Source organism: Anopheles darlingi, chromosome 3, assembly GCF_943734745.1.
Source record: "Anopheles darlingi chromosome 3, idAnoDarlMG_H_01, whole genome shotgun sequence".
Classification (NCBI taxonomy): Eukaryota; Metazoa; Arthropoda; class Insecta; order Diptera; family Culicidae; genus Anopheles; species Anopheles darlingi.
This window is the reverse complement of record NC_064875.1, coordinates 61,914,542-61,940,744: the sequence shown is the minus strand read 5'-3', so window position 1 is coordinate 61,940,744 and position 26,203 is coordinate 61,914,542. Positions and strand designations below refer to the sequence as shown.

The window sequence follows — 26,203 nt, the reverse complement described above, 5'->3', positions numbered from 1 at the left end:
AAGATCCTCCCTCCAGATTTGGTTTCATTATTCTTCCCGAGATGTGAATTAGACTTCTCATCGGAAGTGTTGGTAGTGATGGTTGGATGAAGAGAGGCCAGTTGGATTAATTCGGCTCTGATTTAATGCAATCCAAATAAGATGGACAGGATAGTAATCTCTTTCAATTTCCATCTTGCAGTGGCCGCCATGTTTTGGTTGCATGCATCGTACTGGAAATCTTTAAGAGATTAATTTGATCTTTCGATTTGATCAAGTATATCCTGTCAATATACGTAATCGTCTGTGTAATCCCCACGAGCGATTGCGAATTCTGTCTTAACTACAACTTTTCAACAATATTTTATTTTATTTTGGGGACGATACGATATTTTGGGGACGAAAAACTACGTTTATGGCATCCCATTTTGAATGGCAAGTCTGCAAAAATGTTCTTATGCACTGCACTGCAAAAATGTTCTTTATGCAACTACTATGTGCTGTTTTTTAGATGTTGCCTCAAAAAACGAGTTTTACATAATTATTTAAAAAAATATCAACAATTTTTCGAATACTCGACGGTGCTACCTGACAAAAAGTATAAAGTATTTGTGTTCAAAATTTCCGTCCGATCCGTCGAGTAACGGTCTTGGAAAACGTGGAAATTTGAAAAACGCACCGCCGAGGCCCCGAGGCTAAGCGTTTGGTGTGGACCGGGCTTAAGAAAGTATGAGTTTCTGTGAATGATGCACAGATGGCGTTAGTGTCTGCGAAATATCCCCTGGCGGTATGTTCAAACGTTTCAACATTTCCGGTCACGTGGTCGATTGAATAAAAAACGAGTTCCCGGTGGGCAATCCCCTTACAAAAATTTCTATGGAAATTGCTATGGAACGAGATTTCCTGGGACCATTGTTAAACCGTACGATTTCATACGGATACGAACCTTCACTCACCAGACGACCTCTAATACGTACTATCAGTACGGAAAGAAGATTCTCGCGAATACGTAGTACACGTGGTCAATCGATCGACTGATCGATCGAATAAAAAGTGAGTTCCTGGCTACTATCATCGATCAGTAGTACGCGCAATCACGATGGCTTCAGCGACGGCCAGCGTTATCTCTCTGCTCGTGTTCAGTGCAGTGCATTTTAGTGTCTCTGTTACTCCGTCACCACGGGTAGATACCCTCCGGTTGTCATGTGCCGTTTACTTACCCAAATGTGCGTACCATACATTCATTACTGTGATAGGCGACAACAACAGTGTCAAGCGAAAGGAACTGCACTACGACATGCTGCCTACCATCGATCCGACGGCGTTCAACAATGTGCAAGGGCTGGATATTTCCGGAAACCCACCATTGCCAAGATTTGACTTCTTCCTCCATCTGCATATCCTGACAAATCTCAACATGTCACATATGAATTTGTCCTTCACGCCGGCAATGGGCAACATTTTCGAAGACCTATCGCAGCTAACCGTGCTAGATTTATCGGCAAACCGGATCACCAGCGTACCGAACAGCCTGTTTGCCAACCTCGTACAGCTCGATCGGCTCGATTTGTCCGGCAACGGGATTCAACTAACGAACGCTACCCTCACCGGGCTAAAGCGTCTTCGTTGGCTCAATCTAGCTAGCAACGATATCTCCAATCTACCGATGGGAAGTTTCGCAGCCCTGGTATCTCTCGATAATCTGAATCTTCGCCACAATCGCATATCCAAGCTGGATTTCGGAACGTTCTCGATACATCGGATAAAAGGCTTTAGCGTACTGGACCTCTCCTACAACCGCTTCATTGACCCGAACTTGAGCACACTAGCAACCTTGAGAAGTTTGAACACTTTGTTACTGCACGGTAACGACCTATGGACGATTGACCCGCAAGTCCTGCATCTGCTCGAGCTCCAGAACCTTGGCATCCAAAACACTGAAGTCAAGTGTAGAAATTTGATTGAGCTAGAGGCAGCCGGGATTGAGTTGATTGCCGATGACGGTGATTATGTCTACGACCAACGGAACATGTACGGTATTCGGTGTGTGCTCTAGGAGTCAGAGCTTATTCATCAATAAAGTCAGATGCATCAACCCAAATAGTCGGTCTGTCACTCTCTTATTCTCCATCTCGTGCTTCCACATAGCGTAGAGTACAAAAAGAGCAAGCAAGCTCCTCTTATCATCGCTGTACCTTCAATGTCAGTTCCCGGAGATGAAGGTTCCTGTTATTGAAGCCAATAAGTATAAACATCTATTCTGCGTAAACTAGAATCGCATCTAGTTGGCCTGCAATAGTAAACGTCACATGATACATCACGCACACCAGTGACTACTTATCTGCTGGTGCTGGCGATAGTGCGATCGTCGATCGATGCAACATTACTTATTGATGCAATCCGGCGACGTGCTGTCTCTTCTTATTCTTCCTCTTCTTCTTCATTATTATCAGCCATCCGAGTTAGCTACTTTGTTGCTTTTGTTTATTTATTACTCTTTTACCGTACAATAGTATTTACAACGTTTTGTGTCGCTCACTCGCAGGCAACCAAACCCCCGGTCGCGCGCCACACATACACACACAGCTGACACAGCTTTTAGGGGGGAAAGAAAAAACTAAAGAAGCCGCCTCCCTGCACTCCACCACTTCCTTCAATTCATCGATGCAAACACGCTTGCGCTATGCTAATTATCCCTCTCCATCTATCCTTCGATCATCCGCTTCTCTTCTTCACTGTTTCCAAGGACAGCACCTCCTGATTTGCCCCTTGTATGTGTGAGTGTGTGCAACGCTTGTTAATGCGCGTGTGTCTATGTGTTTGTGTGTGTTTGTCTGTGTTGGTGTAAGGGTGCATTTCCTTATCGCACCCTCTTTAACTGCAACTGTGTTGTGGCCACATTTTAGCACGTGGCTTCGCGTTTCGCGCTTTTGGAATACATTACAAAACAAACGGAGAACAGAGCGCTAAAAGCTAAGCGATTTCAATATTGTTTTCTCTGTCGTTTCTTGGACACGGCTATCACACTTTGCCCACCCTTTTGTTACTTACAACAGCAGCAGTTTGAACTTCTTCACTGTCCTTTTCTGTTTTCATTTTTAATCCTGATTTCCTCTTCATCTCTCTGATATAGTGCATACTACCGGCGGATGCTGCTGCTCACGGAGAACCACATTCCTTATAATCTACACAATTGAACTATGCTCTCCTCACCTTCGACGCTGTCCGTAGGTCGGTGTATTCGTTCTGGGGTTCTAGTTGATCTTTGGGCCACTCGACAGTCGATAGAGAGAAAGTGTTGTATGCGATACATTTTCTACTCTGCTGTACAGTCGTTGCTATTAACCGGAACCTCTCGACTGGATACCAGGTTCTGCTGCTTGTGCAGCATGGCGCATCAGATAGAACTAACTATTTGAAATTATTTCCAATTCATCGGCCACAGTTGCTTATGCGCTACCCTCGACCTCGATTTCGACCTTGACGATATAATTAATCTGAGCATTTTTTGCCTTTTCCGGGGTCCGCAACTACAACACCACCATAGCGTTTGAGTGAGTGAGTGTAACGGCGTCTAGTCTCTAATATTTTCTTCCTGCCTGCTGCTGTTGTCTGCTATGCACGTCCTATTTGTTTTCCGTTTAATAAATGTTCTTACACAGGAAGGATTCACACACACCCACACACCCAGATGCACGCACAAACACAGACACACGACACAGGTGCACTCACACCGCCACTCGCTCTACCATACCTTTCCCTAGCCTACAGGGAAACAACACGCCGCTACCACCTCTCGCCCGTTCCCTTTGCTCTGCGGCAGTCAGTGAAATTATTCTCATAACTTGTGATTCGACGTTAGCCACGTCAAACCCTCGTACAGACCGTCGCCAGTGGTGGCACAGGATGGCTGCACGTACCAGTTCCGGTCGCGTATCCGTGTCAGACCGAGCTTTTCCTGAATCTCGTGAGGTTTCATTGCTGTACGATTGACAAAGAGAGAACGAATCCGATTAGAACGTGATTACGAAGGCGATGTATAATCCCAGGTCAGTACCTTCTGGCAGGTCCTGTTTGTTCGCAAATATCAGTATGATGGCGTCCCGCATCTCACGATCGTTTATTATCCGGTGCAGCTCCTGGCGTGCCTCGTCTATCCGGTCGCGATCCGCACAGTCGATCACGAAAATTAGCCCTTGCGTACCTGCAAAACAATGATAGGAATGGAAGGCTGGTTCAGTACAAACAGTGTTGTTGTAATTGTGGTCGGATCGGTTCACTCCCATACCCGTATAGTAATGCCTCCAGAGGGGTCTAATTTTGTCCTGTCCCCCCACGTCCCACACGTTAAATTTGACGTTCTTGTACGTGACGGTTTCCACATTGAATCCAACCGTTGGAATTGTCGTTACCGATTGGCCTAGCTTAAGCTTATAGAGTATAGCTGCAACAAGAGAAGAAGAAGAGGAAAGGGCGAAACATTAGAAAGATCGATCCATCTGACGTCCCACCACCTCTTTGGTTGTACTCCGGTGTACTCACTTGTTTTGCCGGCCGCATCTAGACCCAGCATCAGGATTCGCATCTCCTTGTTACCGAATATCTTCGATAGAAGCTTCCCCATCTTGGCGAATTATATGTGTGTATTTGTGGCTCGGTGCTAGCTGGATGGTTGGTTGGCTAGAGTTCCTGCTCCTATACCTTCCTGTTTTTGGGATGGAAGATCGCCTCGCAAATCCCACCACGTGTCTCTGTGTTCAGAGGTGTTGTTCTTCCACTGCCAGTGTCTATGCCGCTCAATGTAGCATCAGAGGCGGAGGAGGAGGAATGACACACTTCGCTGGTCTCCAGGAGCAGATCGATTCTTTGACAACCCGCATTGAAGGAAACAGGATAACCGTGCTTGTGGTGTTTACTAGAAATTAGTAGAAAAGGAAAGAGAAGAAGTAAACACAAATTAATCAAAGTTTTCATTGCGATTGCGAGATGCTGGTTAGTAAGAAATTAAACTGAATAAAACAAGATAAGGGTGGTGGCATCCAAGAACTGTAAACGAGAACTTCGTATGACCACAACATCTTTGAGTTCGCTTTCTTGGAAAGAGGTTTATTTATGTAATTTACTGTTACTGGCATTTGGTTCCATAACAGTAACAGTCTAGCAGGAATGTATAATATCTCAATAATATTACGCGAACGTCTCATTCTTGAGTCATCGTATTTTTTATCGAAACATTGCATTTCCCGTTGAATGAGGATCCCTGATATGGGAAAGTTGGTTACTAAGGAACCGTTTCTTACAGTCCCTTTTGGGTTCCCTTGACGGTACTCTGATAGACGCACATGCATACATCTGGCAACGGCGTTATTGCGAGAAACATGGAAACATTTCGTTCCGCAGTTTAAAGGCCTGGGAACGCCAAAGGAATTCAATCCTATTGCGAACACGCTAGCGATGGAAAGAGCTGCAGTTCCAACAATGAATGGGCTGGAACGAGTAGCGAGCGCGAGCGACAACGGAACGGAACATGGGACTGTATGAATGTCGTTAATTTATGAATTCCGCACCAGCTAGCCACCCAACCACCACAGTGAGCCAGCACGACTAGAGTCACACAATTGCGCGCGCGAACTTGATCCACAATCCGGTGGCGATTCAACGCCACGGAGTCGAGCCGCCGCGTGTGATGATGATGTAATGGTGCCGGCTAACGTGGTGCCACATACTCGTCTACCACCGGCCATATAGACAGTGTCTGAGCGTTAAGGTAGCATGATGATGATGTAAAAGGTGCGGAGCATACGCGATGGCACTGTGGCCTGTTCAAGCGGCCAGTGGTAGTACATGGAATAAACAATTCCTACAATCAAGCACGCATCTAGAAGCAGGAATGCTGTCTGCTGTTACGCATTTGCACCATATGTGTAGTGTGTCTTTAAGGTACACCGCGGAATGCTATTATGAAATGGTGGAGGGATTGATAAGAAACAACAGAAACTGGTTCGGAGCGATCAACTACAGCTTAGAGTGTTAGTCCTCGCTGTGCAGGGATCAGCTGTTTTGGAGGATTAGTAATCACAGCTCCCGGCTAATATGGCAGCGCTCCCGGCTAATATGGCAACTGCATGCCACAGCATAACCAGCTACGATGTCCCGAACCTATTAACCGGCTATTTCTCTAGATTAAAATTACCGCTCTCAAAGCTTCACTTCTTCTTTGTCGATACTGGTGGTGCACGGCTGTCTGGCCAACTTCGATGGTTTCGTTATTGTCATCTCAATGTCGCTCGTGGTGAATAATCTCCCTTCTCTCTCTCTCTCTCTCGTTCGATGCGTTCCACGTTTTATACGAACCACAATGCCGAGAGGCACGTTTGTCCGTTTTGTAGTGCCAATCAAATCGAATAATCTAATTTCCGGTCTCATTCATGGGGACAGACAGAACCCACTTATGCTTGGTTCGATTCCCACACAACCAGCCCCCTTCAGCCATGGCATCTCGCTGTCTAGCAACGGTAACTCTTCGCTGCGGGGACACCTTCTTTAGGAGAACGTTCTGGAAGATATAATTTAATTTGCAAAATGGCTGAGAAACCACAACGAAGAAAACGTCTCCCGCGCGTAGTCAGAATTAAGATTGTGTAAATGAATAAACCAATTTGATAACACGAGGAAAACACTTAACAAACCTATTCGCTACAAAGGCTCTATGGGTGCTGAGATCTGATTTAGCATTGTAACAACTACTGTTTGGTTAACCACAATGGCTTGCTGTATTAAATTCGAGGTTACAAACAAACTGTTTACGCATGCAATTCTACAAACAAATGCAGTAACCATCTCTCACACTGACCCCACCGACGATATTATCAACCTACTACCACATGCGGGTATATCGTCTCACATTTTTCTAAAAAAAATTGTTTTCGTTCGGACGGTTCTGGGAATATCCAGGCCAAAGTTATAACTCGTTAGTAGCCCCGAATAGCATGAAGCCTATTCTTTATCCCAAACAACCTCGTTTACCGGACCGACTGCCTATGCTGTAAGGCTGCTCGCCGCTTCTTCTATCGCGCGCGCTACTCATGTGCCAGCACTTTTCAAAACGGAAAAGTTGTACCCGAAAACCAATTATGCCGCTTCAAAATCAAGAATTCATTACAAGCAATCTTCGTCATCATTACAGGCGGTGCCTCCCCCTGTTGTTGGTGATCAAGCTGGTTATCCTTCATCACCATGGGTCTCCATCAATCGAACCACAGCAGCACGACGTGCTCCACATCGGCAAAACCGCGGGGGCATGAAACACAGAGGGGGCATGCTGATGTTGGTTGGTGACTTCCACATGAAAATTGTGCAGCCATATTTTCCCGTGCGTAAGCATTCCTTCCCTCCCCCCTTAGCCGATTACGTCGGCCCCTAAGGGATGTGCGTTCGTGCGTGTGTGTGTGGTTTACTGCTACCGGTATGTGAGGTTTGCCCCTTTTTTGTCCTTGCTCTCTCGGTGGTTGTGGTTTGTGGTTTTTGGCAGCAGCAAATGGAAGAACGACATCAATCGAGCCCTAGAACGAGGAAGTCCCTGAGTAGCGCCGCACCGGCCACGCCAGGAATTCAATCACTCTCGCATATGCCTATCGAGCGATTGGTTAATATTCTGGAAGTAAAACAACTTTGTTCGGTCGAAAAAAGAGCAGATTTTTTTGGAATTTTCCGGCCTCCACAAAAAAAGGTTCAACTTTATCGCCGGAAAGCGAAAACTCAACGATTCACCACAGGAAGCTACATTCGCTGTGGCTCGTCGTTGCTCTGATAAGAACCCAATGATCACCGCTACCACAGTTTCCAGTTTGCCTATACCGCACATTACGTATTCAGTGTCTCCGGTGGTGTTAATGCGAGCATCATGAACATACCTTTTCGGCGACACTTTGACGGCCACCCCAAACCATCGTGATGTTTCAATCACAAAATATAGCGGACGGTATCAGAGGAACACGACATACGATGGTTGCGGCTGCCTGTGCGCGACATTATTGCCATCATCCTTCGTTCCACCCGCATCGCAAATTGAGTGATAAGTATGCGCTAGAGGATAGTGGCGGTGCTGCTGTGGTAATTGAAGCCACGATGATTCCAGTCGCCCCGAAGAGAACCGGAACGCGAAAAGTGCTGGCAAATTTGTGGCACCTTTCGCTGGCATCACACACACATAACACAGAACGCGGCAGACTCACCACCGGGTCTCTCATGGTTCCCCAACCACAAGGTACAGTCCCCCTCTTCTTCACCTGCCGCAGCAGCAGCCGCATGTTGCCGTCGCTAATTAACGCTCATGAACGAGCGTGATGAAGCATGGTCCGGATGGTTTTAGCAGCGGAATCTGGTGGCCGCGCACGCGTGAACAGCAGGAGACGTCATGGCCTGAAACATGACACATCTTTCCACTCGGTAGGTTCGAGGGGAAATTGGTTGCCGAAGAGACCACCGGGGTGTGCTATCTGACCGGATAGCTCAACCGCACCATCCTCAACTTGACTTTGACACAGTCGCCTCCATTTTGTGCGCAAAGTTACTGGAACCGAAGCACCAACCAAGCTACTCCAGGAACTTTTCATTTCAGCGCAACCGAGCGAACCAATAGAGAAGGAGAGAGAGAGAGAGATCTCATCCGACTGATTAATCAGTGAAAAGTACACCAAAATGACGAGTCAGTCATAGACATGCGTGTGTGCAACATCATGATGTGCACGCAGAGCACTCGCTACACGCAGCGCAGCAGCGCAGAGCATGTTCGCGGGTGAAACGCTCGCTAGCTACTAATATAGTGGGCGGCGCGAAGGCGCGGGCGAAAACATAAGTGTAGCGATAAAACATTCCATTTTCACCAATTTCATATTCACTTAATTCGTTGGTGAAGCGGAAAAAAGCTGCTACTCAATCGCCGATGGAGCGGGAAAGGGGAGGAGGGGGGGGGGGGGTGGGGTGAAACGTGAGTGAAGAATGCGGAGATGATACGGCGCGAGGTCAGCGCCACCATCATCATGACCGTTTCCGGCGCACCATCTGGTAACTTAATACCTCTGGGGCTTCCCGCTCCGCCTGATTGGCGAATAGACCCGATAGGAACTCTTAAACGTGTTTTGTTTATTTTGAGCTAGAAATCGATTAGAAAAGTTACAAAATGTTGCACGGTAAATCCATTTAAATATTAAAATCAGCGAAGTATCGATCAATATTACCGTTTGAACATAAGGTAATCCGTGTAGTAGCAAGCGTATCGCATTTGCTAATGGTAACCAGAGTAGCAACAATCATAGTAACCATTGCTAAAGGATAGCGCTTTGAAATAGAACCTACAGACGATCGCTAGAGTTTGTCGTTTATCCACAATTCTGGCCCACTTTCCATAAGATGTCTACCGGCAATTCCAACAAAACTTCGAAAGTAGCGTTCGAGGAACTCTAGAAACAAGGGTTAAAGTATGAGAGAGGTACAGTAAGACATACTGGCTCCAATAACGCATTGTCCTCTCCCCCACCAGTCGAAATACACGATAGAGAGAGTGGAATGTTCTCGTCCGTCCGTCCGTCCGTCCGTCCGTCCGTCCGTCCGGCGAACTCTCAAACGGCGCGCGTGCCAATCTCCCGCTCTGCCTTCGCGTCGGCGAAAGCGCTACGGAGACGAAGAGGTTCAACTTTCATTCAACTTTACCAACGAAGACAACGCCATGACCCTACTTCTTCTCCCGTAGCCTCAGGCTACGGCTGAGATAAACTGTGCCAACAGCGTCTGCCAGCCAGCCAGCTAGCCACCAGCGCACCTTCACTCCAGACTGTGACTGGTAGTGGTGCCGGTTTTGGCGACCGCATAGGGAGAATAAGTCAGTGCCGTGTGTGAGACCTACTAGTAGTAGGCAAGTGCGAAATGGGTCAACCAACGTCAACGAGGCAATCTTGGAGGATGGTGGAACGGCTGCTGCTGCTGCTGCTGCTGCATTCCAGCGAACTCGCTCGCTTCATTCAGAGAGACACAGAGTGAAGCCTAAAGAGGGTATCGCCATCATCAGCATCGTCTCTTTGCCATCACACTACCGTTACAGTTGCTTCGGCGATAACGTAGTAGGCAGAGTCAAGGCAGAGTCACGGCAGAATGGATGGTTGCTGGAGACTAATGGACGAATGGAGTGGGGCTTCAAATGGAAAATGTACTTGTTCCAACTCTATTGAATCAAGCGTCCTCTGCCGTCGTACGTGTGGGCACCACACTACACGGCGCACCACCAAGCGTTACGATCAAAAAGAATCCCAAATCTCATCGGAACAGTCTTATCAGTCGTCGCAGTTCCCAGTCCCAGAGCTCCCAAAGCGATCCCAAAGTCGAAACATGCTGCAAGCGAGAACACACCGTCACCAGGTAACGGGGGATTTTCGTTTCTCGCAGCATATTTGCATACCATTTCCTCTGTTGCTACACTCCCTTCCTCCAGGCACACAAAAATCCCACAAAATTCTTCCCAACCAGAAGACCCCACTCCCAAATCCAAATCCCAGGGGGGGCTCGGGCACCCTGGAATCCCGCGTCTTGGTATCCACCATTTGTTTGTCTTCCCGCCACAAACCATCATCATCATCATCATCATCGGCCACTTGACCTCGAAAGCGATCGCGAAGCCGACCGCCCATCATTTGAATGACAACCTCTCCGCTTCTCCTTTTTTTCTGACTTTACGCGGCGACGCGACCGGTCCCCGGGACCACCACGCGGCACCTCCCCGAGCGGGCATGAAGCGTGACAAAAGGTGGCTGGAAGAAAGGGAAGGAAACTTCACCACCGGTCAGTTTCCTTTCTCCATTCTTATCCCATCTGTGTGGGGCAGGCGCGCACAGCCTCCGATGTGACCGATTTTCGGTGTGACCATCATTTTAGAGGTCTCGCTTTCCATCGAAAAAAAACCGGTTGTCCGGTTTTTGAGGGCCATCGTCGCCCGGGATTACAGTATGTTAGGGGGGGGGTCTATCGTGAGAGGCCTTTTTCGGGAGAAAAAGATCCCCAAAAGTCGGCTTCTTCCGTCATACTATACTTTCGAGGCGGCTGTCGAAGCTAAATCCAACTTTATATCGCAATACTGGACACAAATGGTACAAAACTCCACATAATAGTATTTGTTTTTTTACGGGAATCCGAATCATTCGGGAACACGCAACATAAGAATCGGATTGGCAGACCCATTCCAAGACAAAAACAACGATAAAGTGCTGCCTTAATCGCTACGCCCAATTGACAATCCCACATAAAGTGTGTCACAAACGAATGGAATGGGAACCGCACCGTCTCGTAGGAGCTGTGCTTTAAAAATAGCTCCGTGGCAATTGCTAAACAAGCGCCAAGTGCAACGGGAAGCGACCAAAGATAATGCCTCTTTCTTCCACAATCAGTGTCTCGGTTGAGGGGACGATGTCCACGATCCACGGCGAGCGCAAGTGGATGATCCTCGAGAACTCGGTCGATGGCAGGATACAAACAATTGATCGCATGCCATGCGCGCGCGTCTCAACTAATGGATGGACCACCCCCCGCGCTAGCATCACTAACCGCGTTACACAAACAGTGGAGTAGGTAAGACACTCTCCCCCTCTCTTCCTCTTCTTCTTATGTTTCTATTACTTCACCAACCCAAAAACGGAACGAATAGTCGGATCTCTTCCGAAACCCAAAATCCTACGCACAAGAAAAGGGTTCACCAACCGACCATCATCCGTACCGGCACCGGATGATGATGATCACACCATGATGGTGGTGCTAGCTTGCGCTTGTATTCGTGCGATCGTGTGCTGCAGCGCCACCAACAAGAGGGCGCCAACTCATGAGAAAAGTCCACTCGATGATGACTCATGGAGTCTTCTCTCTACCGGTTCTCGAGAGGGGGGGTTTGATCAAGACCCCCGACGTCCCGGCGTGTGATCACCACATGCAACACACAGACACACACACCCTAGTGGAAGGTGAATGCGCTAGTGTGCTGGAGGTGGTTTCCTCGATCGCGATCGCGATCACGGGGCAACCAGATGACTCCACCACTGGACAATCGAACGCTTCTCGCCACATTTCCGATGATGATCCGCATCGCGATGATGTATTGCGCTCTCCCCAAGAAATGTTTTATTCATTTTTACGATATTAGCTCGGAGTCTCCGGTGCTAGTAGGAGGGTAAGGGGCAAGCATAAAACACACACACAGAGACTTGCTCCGCCCGTTGTTGTTGCTGCCGTTCAACGGTTCAACGGTTTTCGAGGTTCACGATCAAGTTCATTCCGCGATTGCAACATTCGCGCGGCATCACAAGCATTAACCATATGGTTAGTGGGTTGATTGGAGACGCGAATTGATCAAACATAGTCACCTATGAAGCAAAGGGGAGTTTGTACGGCAAGACAAACATTCCCCGCGGTCGATGACATTAGGAGCACAAACTTGGTGGAATTGTTATTGAAAGGCATTAAAGAAAATATCGATCGAGATCATTGTATTACATAATCAGTTCTCGCGTGATTTTTGAGAACCTCACACAAGGATTCCTGGATTCGGGGAATGACGAACGGAGCCGGCGGGATTTATGGGCGCTCTCCTTTTCTCAAGGCCATCTTCGAACGCAGAGGACGGTCGTAACCGCATCGTGTCGCACCGTAAACACATCGCTAACAGCAGTAAACACACACACATAAACCCTGATGTGGGGATGGAGTGCAACGCATAAACAAAAGCGAAGAAGCACCGTGGCACAGTGCGTCCTCCGGACCACACTCGCTTCTCCTGCTGCTCGTTAATTCCCGGTTTGATCGACTCAGCAAATTGTTCCCTCACCATAAAAGATCGTTTGTATTTTGGATTCCTACACATCCGGACTGTGGTCTGTCTGGTCGGCACACAGCGCCACCAATGCCTGGCCTGACGAAAGGAAGGAAGGGGGATTTTTGTTTGGAAAAATTGGAAACATTCGGAAGCCGAAAAGCGTTCGTCGAATCTGGGGCATTCACTAAATACTCTAACCTACGTTTCAAGGTTCACATTTCTTCTGTTTATGTTGTAGCTTACCGCCTCATCAAACGTGTTTTTGGCACCGTCGTGTATTCGAACGATATCGAGCAGCACTAAGTGTTGCCTGAGATGGATGATCGAGATGGAGGGAGCGGGACGATCGCAAGTGCTGTGCCGACAAGTGGCCAGTATCCGTTGGAGATAAATTGGAGAAACATAGATATTCCTTGCCCTGACCTTGACCTGCACCCAGAAAAACATCAAAATCTATTCAGCACCGTACATCTATCGGAGAACGATCGATCGATACCGAACAGCCAAACATATGTTGTAACACTATGTTTAATCCAACAGCTACAACATCATGCCCCCGTGTGGTATAATGTTCTGCCAACCGATGGAAACAACGAATTTCGAAATTCTGAGACATATCATCGGCACACTATTGCCACATCTGCCTGGAAGGGCAGACATTTTAGATGTTCTCCGTTCCGAATATTGGAGCTGAAAAGGGTCGTTGAGACACGGATACGGACACGGCAATCAATGCGATTGTCTTTATCGCAGAGCAACAAGGTAAACAGGGATCCAGAGAGAGAAGCAGAGGTAGAGAGGGGCCTGTCTCGCCTGGGAATTGGAGCACTCGTATCATGCATACTCCACCCTTTAAATCCAAACACTCCCCCCCACAGAAACAGAGCACAATGCACTCGCTGCTGCTGCTGCTGCACATCAGACGTCAACTCACAGCGTAACATTGGTGCATCGATGTATGTATGTGTGCGTTTGCCTGACCTAATTTTCGTGTTCGCAAAGAGCAGGAAAATGGGGTTTTGTTTGATGTTGGTGGTTGCAAGCCTATCGCCCCACCTCGCGTGCAGCATTCATCCCTATAATCCACACCACTAAGCTACTGTCAGCTGCTGTTGTTGTTGTTGTTGAAGGCCATCCTTTTTCCGGTAGCAGCCACTGATCACTATCTGGCGGGGCTGTTTAAATCTCGTGCACCACCACCATCATGACTACCAATATTTATGTGTCACGGGGTTCCGTTTTCGCCCACCTGACGCTCTCACGGGGACCCCCCTTCCCCGGTTGTTACTGGAAAATCGATCGATCGAGCTACAACGACCACAGAGAGAAGTGCATCATTCTCGTCGAATGGAGCCGGAGTATTCGAGGTCAAACCAACATTTTGCGGCAAGTCAATGTTAATATTGGTTTTTGCTCGGGCTAATACACAATGAGTGGTTCAATGTTCCGAAATTGTGCAAGATTTCGTTGTTCCGTAATCGGGCAAGTGTGCCGGTGGTTGGCACGCTGATTACCTCTGGGCGCACAATTGGTCACTTTTCCGTTTGCTCACCATGATGATAAGCTACGAGACGATGAGAGATAACGGTCGCTAGGTAGCACATACACACACACACTGCAACTTGCAATGCACGGGATGGTTGGTTTGCTTGAATAGGTGGCGAATAGCAGGGACCCCTCCTCTAGATTATCACTCCCCGATCATCGATCCAAAGGTTGTAGTTTCCCTGCTGCTCGTGGCCTTCATTCCACTCTAGGTTCAGCATCTGCCGCAAACCAGATAATCCAAATATGGTGTAGGGCTCGTTATCTTCCGAATTTCAAAGTTATATCCCCAAAGTCATGCGTGTGTGTGCTGGTCGGTTACCGACATCATTGTTTGTGACGTCAATACCGGATGGTGGTGTAGAGCGCAAATGGCAAGGTAATGGTCACGAGTGATAAGCGAAATACAGTCCCTAGCACTAGCGCATGGCTAGATAATGCTCTCGAGCTCGCTATACCGTACCGTACATAGTGCTGATGATGTTTTGCAGACATTATTCAACACGCGACGTGACGATACATGTTCTGCGCAAAAGGAAGGGGGGCATATGTTTTTGACAGTTTATTGCCGGGCAAAAAAGTGGATCGAAAATAGTTTAGAATTCTTAAAATATAGAACACAATCTGCTCGTAACAGCCACTACACTACCGAACCACCAGTGGCGCACGACATCTGTTACGAAAAATCAACCCAAAAATATGCAACGACCCATGGGGACAGCTGGTGGCCGTCAGTGAAACCAATCTGGTTTTTTCACTCGCAGTCCCTTTCTTTTTTCTGGGCAAAAAACGGCCCACAACCGGGCGCACCAGCAGTTTGCTTTATCAGCGATAGCGCCACCAAGCATTGGAATGCGCTGGGAGGTAGAGAACGGGAAACGGAACAAAAACAACAACGACAGCAGCAACGATGGGATCTGGGAAGCTGCTGCTTGGTCGTGGAGTCTGAGAAAGCGGAGAAACAAGACGATCGAGAGAAAGAGAGAGAAAGATTGGAAGACTGGAAGCCAGCGGGCAGCAGCAAGGGAAATGAAGCGAACCACCACTGCGCGCCACAATACTGATAGTAAGATGTTGGAACGTAGCATCTACCACTACCACCACCATCCCGTGACCTTTGAAAGGGAGGACACCAGAGAGAAAGAGAGAGAGTGTGTGTGTTTCGAGCGATCTGTGTCCACAACAACATCGGGGGCACAGCATTGCCAGCTAGAAAGCATAAAAACCAGCGATTTGCGTTCTCTGGCGAACGATGGCGCCGGCGGTGGCACGATCGTAATGAATTTGATTTTCATCTCCATTTCGCGCTTCCGCAAATGAATGACACCCTTTACACTGGTTTACATTGTCATATCCTGTGAGAAGCACGTGGGCTTTATTGTGTGCCTGTATCTTGGCCGTTGGCAGCTGGAACAACATAAAAGTCCGGGTCTGCGCTGGCTTTCGCAAGACTTTCGCTCTCTTTCTCGCTCAATCTCGTTTAGCGCTTTTCCATTGTTGAGATCCTGCGGCTCAAATAATGCTGACCTGCGTTAATGTTGGCTAGCGACCGAATTGTCCACAAAAAAAAAATACGTGGAAGGAAAAGTGAAAATAGTTAAATGGTACAATTGTGTTCGCCAGCGCGCACACTACCACCGGGTACACTCTCACTAACAATAAGGTCGGTCGGATAACCCAACCAGTGAGTGAGTAGAGAGGTCAGACCAGTACCCCGGATGAGCTTGTTGTTGGCTGACGAAAGAGAAAGACGCAAGCCTTAGCCTCAGCCTCAGTAGTAGCATCATCATCATCATCACTAGCGCTGATCATCAACCGCCGTCGAATGGGGAGGGGGTGGATGTGCGCCATTAAAATGCACTTTCATTCGCTCCACACCAATACCCCACGGGCGGAAACTGTGGTAGCCGAGTGGCGAGAAGTGGCATTAAAAAAAAATAAAATGCCTCCCCCTCCTCCGATGCTGCTGGCTTTCCCCACCAACATCACCACCACCTCCAGCCTTCTTCTGTAGACGACGACTTTTACTCTTTACTCTCATCATTATCACTCTCTCTCCTGGTTCGTGCAGCTCTCCGGTCGGTCATTTGCTAATTATGGTAAGCGAGAAATATGGAGCCCGGAGGGATGGATGTATGCCATGGAGGGAAGGGAAGGACAGACCACGGACGCGCCCCGCGTACACGCGCGTACAGAGGAAGCAATTAATCAGAAATCGCTGAACTCTCGCGGCGCTCGTTGTGGTCAATCAATTGCTATTGCGTGCGGTATCATCTGGCAGGGTCCGGTAAACACACACACACACGCACTCACATGCATGCAGAAGAGGGCCGCTCAATCGATCCGTCATCAAACCGGCCATACACCGAAAGGGGCTCGCAGCATCCTCCTGGGAACGATGCCAGGAGCGATCGCAGGATGAATTAAATTACTCGCGCGCGCGCGCGATTTATGTATCTAGCACAACGACCGGCAGAATGGCACCCGGACCCACTATCTCCATGTCCATGGGATAGGCCAACCACCGCCGGTTGTTGCCAGAGCACCGGCCCTCCTCCCAAGCCACCGCGCGAATGGTTGATTTTGAAAAACAAATTTTGCCAATTAAACTCGGAATTGGCTCGGAAGCCAAGGCCCCCGGCCGTATCTCGTGGCCAAAGTTTTCGTGGTCGTAGTGCTCGTGATGCCATCGTGGCCAAGTGAGTGCGCGAGGAAGGCGCCACAGCAGCAGCAGCAGCAGCAGCAGCTCGCGCGATAAAGAGGCGTCTCCCCCGGGGCGGGAACCTTCCACACACCATCAACGAACATCCCTCCTGCCTATGCCGCACTCAACCGGAAAAGTCTTGTTCCCCAATGATTCCCTCGTGTTGTCCCCATAAAAAAGCAGCAGCGCCGCAGCTGAACACACACGCAACAGAAGATGCTCTCTCTTCCGGTAGACGAGCGCACAGAGCATAGGCACATGAGTGCGAACGCACATACCTTCCGAAAGATAAGAGGTCAAGAAGTCGCCTTGGCCTGGACAGGGGGGTTCGTGCCTGTAGTGCTTTTGATACGGACGACGTTATGGGCTTGTTGTTGCTGCAGTGAGTTGCTGATGCTGTTCACAGCAAACATAAACCACACCACGAGTGTAAAGTCGACGACAACAAGACACAGTTCGGACGCTGATGGTACCGGCTAGAAACTCAATTAGAACTAGAACCGACAAACCGACCGCATCTCGCTGCAGACATCGCGACTCCATTCACTCGCCGTTACGTTAAAGGTGAGCTCATGCAGCCGGAAACCGGTGCCAGGCGTCATCCAGAACGGTGTGTGTGTATCTTGATATGCTTCTCGACTTGCACCACAAAAAGAACGGAAACGGAGAGGGGACCGACGGTTTCTTCCCATTATGCTTGCTCACTGCTCGTGGCCCTTTTTGGTAAAACAATCACACACACACACGCCCCGAGCCGAGCCTTGGTGGCGCCGGGATGAACTAGTCTCCGGATCTCCCTGTCCGTCGCGCTCAGCAACCTTCCGGTGGCGCCATCCTTACGAGGCCAGCCAACCAAATGAGCAGCAGCAGCAGCAGAAGAACGAAGGAACAAATGAAAAGCCTCCTCGGCCTCGGAGGAGTGGGCAAGAACAAAAAACGGTAGAAGTCTCCTTTACTTTAATTGTACACGGGCATTATGCTTTATGTGCCCGTGTTGGCATGCCCGGCTAGACCGTTTTTTGTACGTGATTTTGGCCAGCTCTTCTTCTAACAGAAAGAGCGCAGCACAAATTCCGGATGGACTTTATTTGCATGTTCCGGATTGTTTGTAGTTTTTTTTTTTTTTGCTTTCAATTTGGCACAACCGCAGAGAAGATGCATTTCCCTCCCGGACAGGTTAGAACGACGGTGTGAGCGCTTAATCGTTTCCCTGGAGAGGTTCCTTGGAGCGGAAGATGAGGATTAAAAATGGCAGCCGAATGGCAACCGAAATGACGAGTTAAGAGGATCTGAATTTTTATTCGAGTGGGCAGAGCTTTGGATGGAAAACAACAGCAATCAAATGTTCCTAGTTTGTCCTTCAGGACAATCTCGGTTCGGTTCATGTACGAGCAACGGGAGTCTTGTTATCAGTGCCAGCTCACAGCTCACCAGCACCAGTATCAACCGCGCTGCTACCTCTGTACCGGAAGTAAGCCCAATAGTTTGTTTGCTTCTCCTTTCCGCCAATGTATGACGTTCGTTTTTTGGTACACCGTTTGTAGCCAACTGGTCATCGACAAACCGAGACAAGCGCTCAATATGGTTTGCTGTTCGCCGCGGTGATTAAATTGAATCATAAATCAAGCAATTCCATAGGACCAAGGGGGATACGACGACGATACGATGACGATACCCGGCCGAGGGGTTAGGGATGGACATGATGAACCTTTTTTATGGCCAGCAATTTTCCCCGATGCAGCGTCAAGATTAATACTGCCCCGAAACTGGGTCCAATTAATGCTGCCGTGCGTCTGTGTGTATGTATTGTAGCCGTGACACAACATAATGATGACATCCACAATAACGGACACCTCGCCGAACGACAGTATCCGTGTTGATATGCCCATGTTAGGGAGAAAGAATTGCGAAGAAGTGCCGTTTTGGGGTTGAATTCGGGTGTTTGTTTTACCTATCGATAGTGTATCGATAGTGCTTCTCCATCTTACTCTGGGTTTAGCACCACTATCTGTCGATCGAGAATGTTTAAGAAGACTTTACAGATTGCGTCGTCGTCATTGTGATGGCTTCGAAAGCATTAACCTCCTCACCCACGGCTCCAAAAATCTCTCGAAACGTTCTTCTCGATTGTCTTCTTTCTGTTTTTTTAGAACCCTATAATCTAAATGATAGATATTAGAAGGGGTTTCGCAAATTATAAATAAATTAATATCCTCGTATTTGCTTTAAATTAAACCAGCCAAAGGGCAATTCAATTTTCTTCACGTGATGCTCCACGCTCTTGATACCCGACAATAATCCAATTCTCTATCTGCTTCGTCTGCCAGACGCTCGGCCCCTGCCATTAGCGGAGGTCAACGGAGACCACTCACGCGAATCCCAATTGCCCGGGAGCTATCGGGATTCTAACGAAGTGAACCAAATCGGGTTTCGTAAGTGGTTCGAGAATCAGCCCGAGAAAGCAAGATTGCTAAGGAACGACCGACCCAAGACGAGACCACCGTGCGGTGTGTGTGTTCCAGATATTAACTCGATTCGATATTAAAACTCCAACGGTCGCATCGGGGACCGATGCGTTAGCCTTCGTTAGCGTCGCGATCTCGAGTCCCGATATTGATCGATCGATTTGCAGAACCCCTTTTGGATGGTGGCCGGAAAACTCGACCTTTACCCCTATCCCACGATTCCCATGATGGTCACGGATCAATGGTAGTGGTTGACCGTTTTTTTTTTGTATTTTCAATTTCTTCGCATAAGACTCTGTCGTCTGTCGTTGTGTTTCTCTAGGGCGTGTGGTATATGTTTGTTTGTTGCTTTGCGATTGTGTTGAGCTTGCAGGAAGGGTTCTAGTGACATGGATGAATTGCTTCTGGGCTGGTGGGAACTGGTTCTTCATTCCAGAACGGAATCACCCCGGTACTGAGACAACCGTTTTTTTTTTATTTGCTTCCCCCTTTTGTTCCTCTAATCAATCCATATTTAACACCCCAGCCCAAATGAGTGGAAAACTGTCCAATAAAACCATCGGATCGGATCGGAACAGGAATTGAAACACGATGCCAGAGTTGAACCAGTCTGTGCCCGGCCGGGGGTCGACAGCAGGAAACTCGAGATGGGTTACTCCGCTTTCAAAGAACCACGGTGTAACAGAATACAGCCGGTAAAGCAAAATTGTCGCCGGAACCAGCTGCACCACCCGCACGCCGAACGCACACACACCATAGCGTCGTCGTCTCCGCATCTCTGCATCCGTCCCCGCAAGATTATAAAACAATTAACACGCGATCAGGCGCGACAATACGGAACTCGAGACGTAACATGGTGTCTTCTTGTACCTCCGCCCTCGTGCCATGACCGCTGTCCGTCGAGTTCTAGTCGAGTGTTTAGATGAGAATGTAACGCGCGTGTTTCAGTCCCATCAAAACATCGTCAGTAACAGTAGCAGTAGGCCGTAGTTCCTCTGCTCGCCATTCCGACCTCATTATCTCACCCAGCAATGCCACGGACTAGACAACATCGTTAAGCCTTCGTCGTGTCTCGTTCCCTGAGAGTGTGATCGATAAGGGCCACGGGCCAGCATTGGCTATGCCTGGGAATCGTAACTTCATAGGTTTTGCCCGTTTTGGGTTTGAAATTCCGCTGGCTCAGCAACTTACCCAACTTTCTACGCTTATCGTAGGCCGCTATACGACGATGCCAGGCCAATCCCCGGTAGTGGAGCGGCAGGCGATGGGGGATCTTGAATCGAGCAAAATGTCACGGGAAACTGGAGCACAACAAGCCGAAAAAGGGCACTCTTGGCGACAAACACCTCACTGTCGTAGGTTGAATAGCACTACGGAAACAGTACGCGCACATACACACGCGCACACACACAGCAGACTCGCCAGACTCAGACACACCCACACCACACCGGAAACGATCGCGCTCTGCTGGAAAAGGAAGGAAAATTTAACAATAAAACTCGTTGCTGCACTGGCGGCCAACAATACACTGGAGGAAAAAACGGGAAACTTTCGCGAGCATCCTTTTCACACCGAGGTTGCTTTTCCTTCGCAACCGCAACTCGTCTTCTGTTGTCACTAGCCTTGTTGGTAGAAGCAGCAGCAGGCCAAGAACCACGACAATGCACCACGACACCCTACTCTCTACCCCTTTGGTCTAATTAACGCACACTCCGAAGATGATGCTTGGGCGGTTGCATTTTGGGGAAGCATTCCGTCGAAATAATGCAATCATTCCCGATTTCGTGGAACAACCCCCGTGACACACACTTACACACACGGACGCATTCAGCACCGCAACTCGTACGCACAGACACGGGTACGTGCACAATATTAATGAGGGCCACCTCATTCACGGGCGGGGGTTCCTTGGGGGTCGGTTTTGGGCTTTCCAGGGGGAAAATCTGCCTCCTGCTGCATCACTGTTTGAGCTTGATTGGAAAATTCCTCACTACAGCGTAGGCCGCGGCTCACCAGAAAACACTCCCCGCGTTGTGCGGCACACTATTTCGTGCGGAAGGCGAAATCTCGGCCTCTGCAACGAACGATGATATCTCGGAACAGAAGAACGCGATATCACGGGAGCCAGCAGCAGAATTCTAGGAGTTCCGTTCCGATTTTTTAGCTGCATTCAAACCAACACCACCACCGTATACGAGCGGACCACGACGCACGCGTATCACACGGACGAACCAGCAGCAGACAGTGAGCCAGCTTCTTCTCTTCTCCTCCTCTTGACGGTCGCTTCTTCGCGGGGTTCCGCGGCGGGTTTTCATTCCCACATTCCCATCTTTTTCTTCTCCTCCGGGCTCTCTGCCACTTTCTCATGCACACACATACACACACAGAAAGACGCACGCAACAAAAAAAAAACGCTCTTTGGTGGCCCTTCCTTCTTGCCCTTTTTCCTTCGCCTTTTGCTGCTGAGAAAACACCACGCGCGATCCGAAAAGGATGCCGATGCCGTTTTGCGATCACCGAGATTTTCCTGACTTCTTTCGAAGCAAGATCACGACAAGCGCACCTACGGATTCTCCGAAATCCCCACCCTCACAAACCACGACGACCACGACGACGACGATGCACGAGATTCACGGGGGCCTTGAGTTTGTTCTTATCTTTTTCACAAAACTGTCCAAAACAATATTTCTACTTTTTCCAGCGTTTCATCCAAAAATAGCAATTTTTAGGAATTTAGATCATTTTTCATTGCAAATTTTATTTTTAATAAAAATTTTGCTAGTTTTTGGGCCAAAAACTCATACTTTATCGTATCATGACGTCGGACTGAAACTAAGTTGAATCTGAAGCGCACTTGAGTTTGAATTCTGGGTTTTCGTTTTTGGTATTTTTCGTATTAATAAATCTCCCCCCCGCGATCGACGTGCCCGGACTATTTAACATAAAATATACTTTATTACAATCGCCGTTAGACCATCCGTGGTGTCTTTCAAACTTTAACAGAATAAACCCTAACTAGCCCATCGTCCCCGCAGCTAGCCAACTGATGATCCTCAACGGCCGGTCGGAATGATAGGCGTTTCACCGTTAGATGGTGGGCATTCCTAAGAGAAAAGACAACGTTCCCATATGAATGGCCATTCTTATTGCCACCACTTGACGAGAACTTACGATTCTTCGATGTTCATCAGCAGATTCCATTCACCTAGCGCATACAGCTTTATGCAGCCTCGCTCACATCCGATCGCCACGAGATAGCATCCGTTCGCTACCATTCGCCGAGCGAATGCAACCGCCGTAATCGATTCACTCTTTAATTCCAGTACCGCTCCGGGCAAAAACCATGTACCGGTGCCGGGCGTATCATTCCTTTTCCACGCCACCACCTTCCCATCTCGAGATCCGGTGGCAAATGTGACCGAATCGTGGGACCAATCGCAGCACCAGATGATTCTCGTGTGCACACCGTTCGTCTTGTCGGAGCGCATTTTCAGCTCAAAGCTACTCGATTCCCCGGTCGTCGTCAATCGTTCGAAAACGGAAAACGTTCGATCGCGTGAAACGGCCAACAGGGCGAGATTGTTCGGTGCAAAGCAAAGCTGTGTCACGGTCAGTTGATGGGCGGCCAGTTGCTGTGTGATGCGCCAGGTTGCAGTATCCCTGCGAAAAGATAGAGAGGGCAACAGAGGTCAGTCAGCGAGTAAAGGCGCAGCTAGAAAGCCATTACATACCATATCAGGATCTGTGCGTGATCGGCCGATGTCGCTCGGCAAGCGGATGCCAGCAATGTTCCGTCCGGGGAAGCAGAGACCGCATACAGCTCGTTACCATGTCCGTACAGTTTCTGTATCTCAGGCCAGAGCGTGTTTTGCATCAACGTTTCCTCGGCCGGTGGACGGTCCATCGACACAGGGCTGAAGTAATGCTCTGGATACATATCCTTAATGTGGCGCCCTTCGGTTTCCGGTTGCTCCACTTCAAAAACGGCTTTATTGGAAAGTCCCAACGAAGGCACCGATGCACCCATCGGATTACCTTCCACGATGGCATCACCCTCTGGGTCTTCGCTGATGCCACAGAGTGCCCTAAAGTTGTGCACAAAGTTCGAGGGTGCCTGGAAGATGCGAATGATTTTCTCCTCGGCCGCACTGGCCAATCGGTATCGTGACAGCAACGTTAAACACTGCATATCGTAACCGTGCACCTGTGGTCGTGCGATTTCGTGCCACGTTTCGAGTTGCTCTCCGTCCACTCCTGGACCACGGCGTCTCCACGGTGCGTGCACTCGAGTGGTTTGATCTTCCGAGAGTGTCACCAGGAACGCACCACCAACAGGATCCCAAGCCAGATCTCTTGCGCCACCAAAGTGTCCTCCAACAATGATGCCCGGATTCCACAGTCCCCCTGCCGTACTGCCCGATGATTCATCTTCACTTCGCCACAAGTGTAGGCTTCCCTGAAACCCGTGACCAATGATGGCACGTCCATCGGGCGAGAACTTGCCTCCATAAAATCCGAGCGATGAACCGCCCACCTCACCAACCCGTACACTCTCCATCCAAACGCCACTCTCCGATGGTTTCCAACCGATGAGCGTCTTATCGATCGAACTCGAGAGCAGATGCAGCTCGTGGCCATTCCGCAGGCAAAAGTGTACACCGTACACCCAACCCTCGTGACCCTGAAGCACGGACTCGAGTGAGAGTGCATAATGGAACACGCTTCCGTCGCCCGTTGAACCAACACTGAACGTCCGTTCCTCCAGCTGTATGTCCTCATCTTGAGCGATCTCTTCGTAAGCTTTCTGCTTTTGTAGCGTATCCCGGGGTGATATGCGCCACAGACGGATGAAGCTGTCCTGGGAGCAACTAGCCAGCAGTAAGTCCTCACTACCCGGCAGTTGAATGCAATCCAAACCACGAACCCAATCGCAATGTCCTTTCAGCTGTTCGACCTGCACGAAGCACCGTCCAGTGTCGCCTTGCATCGATTCGACGCATAAATTAACGGTATCCGTGTCGGTGCTGTACGCCAGCATCGTCACGTTCGATTGTGCGAGTGCAAACAGTTTCAAACCGAACGTAAGACCGGATCGTAAATCGATCGTTTGGAAGCAACCGAACCGGGTGTCGCTTTCGGCGCGCCACAACTTGATTGTACTGTCTACCGATCCTGTAGCTACGATCAACTGACCGGCGGGCTGCTCCACGAATGCTTCCACCGTCGTTACACCCTTCGGGTGACCGATGAGCATAAACTTTGCCGCCTGTTTCGCCGTATCGGCCGTATTCCAGAGGATGCACGTACCATCATCGGAACCGGATACGAGCTGAACTCCAAGATGGTCCGCGTTGCGTACCGCGCGCACGCAGTTCACTCGTGCCTTGTGGCCGGTAAGTGTGCGTACGATTTTGACGGCTTCGTGTTGCTAAAAAGAGAACCAACGATCGGATTGGTTAACATTTTTCGGCTCGGTTACGGCCACTTCTTACCACATCGAGAACGGCGATGGCATTTTTGGCTCCGAAATAAATCAACCCATCGTCACTCCAGTCCAGCGAGTCCGGCGTTCGGTTGCAGGCCACCGAAGTGTAGAGCGTATCCAGAATCATGCTGCTTTTATCCGATTTTCCAACTAAAAATCCAGCGGCATGTAAAAATACGCGTTTCGGCGCCGGCAAATGTTTACAAAAAAATGCGTGTGGTCTGTCACTTTGACACACGCAGCAGGCTGACATTTCTTCCTCTTCTTCTTCTCTCTCCGCTCCCCTCTCACCTCTTCCACCAACAGCCTGCTTAGAACAAAAATAGCACAAAAACAAGAACAAAAAAGTGGAAAAAGGCACGGGAAAATCGAACGGGAAACTGCGGTGGCGGAGGAACGGAAAATGGCGACCAAATCACGGCCCGATCGTTCTCATCCGATCTAGAGTGCGTGGGTGCCTGAGGTGAAATATTAGAATCCGCTTGAGCTGGCGTTGCTCGCCCTACGTTTAGTGTAATCCGTTGAAGTGAAGATCGGGCTGGGCGCACCCAAAAGTAAAGGTGGGCATCGCCAATCATCGTCGATTTCCACTCGTCGACACCAATTCGCTCCCGATTTGGCTAGAGGCAACCTGTTTTTACCGTGATTGGCAGGCTGCCCGCTCGAAGACCAAACGGAACTTTCCAAGTGAAGATCGCCACAGCCAGCTGCGATTGCTACTGTTTGGTCGAGTGAATAGAAACGGGTTTCTTGATCCTCCAGAGTGCTAGGTTTCACGGTGAAATTATGTGATCGCTGCACTAGCGACCAACGCGGCTCGAAAAGCGAGAAGCAAGATTTAAAACGAGTGGAAACGGTTGCCTGGAAGAGCAGTATTAACGAATAATCGGGGTTCCGGTGTTCTACCAGATCCATTCAAAATCCTGAAAATGTCACGTGCCAAATCTCGCATTCAGACGGATGTGTGCGGTGATTGCGGCAGTACGGGTAAGTACACGGTCAAAAAAAAACATCCTTAACCAATGACTCATCGACCGTCTCCCTCGCGCAGACCCGTCATGGGCATCCATCAACCGAGGGATACTGCTGTGCGCTGACTGCTGCTCCGTTCATCGTAGCCTGGGGCGGCACATTTCCCAGGTGAAATCGCTCCGACAGGGCAGCTGGCAGGCCTC

General features: G+C 49.1%; 4 protein-coding genes across 8 annotated transcripts in view; 2 read left to right on the top strand and 2 right to left on the bottom strand.

The window, feature by feature from the left end:
- The first annotated feature begins 931 nt into the window (after nt 1–931).
- On the top strand, nt 932–2,075 carry LOC125956934 (toll-like receptor Tollo). Its single transcript, XM_049689224.1, has one exon. The coding sequence runs from the start codon at nt 1,079–1,081 to the stop codon at nt 2,033–2,035; it is 957 nt and encodes a 318-aa protein (XP_049545181.1). The 5' UTR covers nt 932–1,078; the 3' UTR covers nt 2,036–2,075.
- A 371-nt stretch (nt 2,076–2,446) lies between these two features.
- On the bottom strand, nt 2,447–22,149 carry LOC125957433 (ADP-ribosylation factor 6). 5 transcript variants are annotated; one of them, XM_049690125.1, is made up of 6 exons: nt 22,107–22,149; nt 20,735–21,010; nt 4,522–4,894; nt 4,268–4,423; nt 4,037–4,183; nt 2,447–3,960 (listed from the first exon to the last, which is right to left on the bottom strand). In XM_049690125.1, exons 3-6 carry the CDS (start codon nt 4,601–4,603, stop codon nt 3,818–3,820), a joined length of 528 nt encoding a protein of 175 aa, XP_049546082.1. In that variant the 5' UTR covers nt 4,604–4,894; nt 20,735–21,010; nt 22,107–22,149; the 3' UTR covers nt 2,447–3,817. The 5 variants fall into 5 exon arrangements, with proteins under 5 accessions (XP_049546082.1, XP_049546079.1, XP_049546080.1 ...); XM_049690122.1 differs by having other exon boundaries at nt 21,557–22,132; XM_049690123.1 differs by having other exon boundaries at nt 20,735–21,007; nt 21,557–22,132.
- Nucleotides 22,150–22,512: 363 nt separating this feature from the next.
- Nucleotides 22,513–25,221, bottom strand: LOC125957394 (elongator complex protein 2). The gene is made up of 4 exons (XM_049690064.1): nt 25,036–25,221; nt 23,275–24,971; nt 22,715–23,203; nt 22,513–22,647 (listed from the first exon to the last, which is right to left on the bottom strand). The coding sequence occupies exons 1-4, from the start codon at nt 25,153–25,155 to the stop codon at nt 22,533–22,535; spliced, it is 2,421 nt and encodes an 806-aa protein (XP_049546021.1). The 5' UTR covers nt 25,156–25,221; the 3' UTR covers nt 22,513–22,532.
- A 131-nt stretch (nt 25,222–25,352) lies between these two features.
- LOC125957397 (ARF GTPase-activating protein Git) overlaps nt 25,353–26,203 on the top strand; it is a 5,012-nt gene continuing 4,161 nt past the window's right edge. Inside the window, exons 1-2 of the mRNA XM_049690069.1 lie at nt 25,353–26,015; nt 26,080–26,203. The exon at nt 26,080–26,203 is cut by the window's right edge and continues 556 nt beyond it. Of these exons, the coding sequence (XP_049546026.1) occupies nt 25,958–26,015; nt 26,080–26,203 (182 nt within the window). The 5' untranslated portion in view covers nt 25,353–25,957. The remainder of the gene's footprint in view (nt 26,016–26,079) is intronic.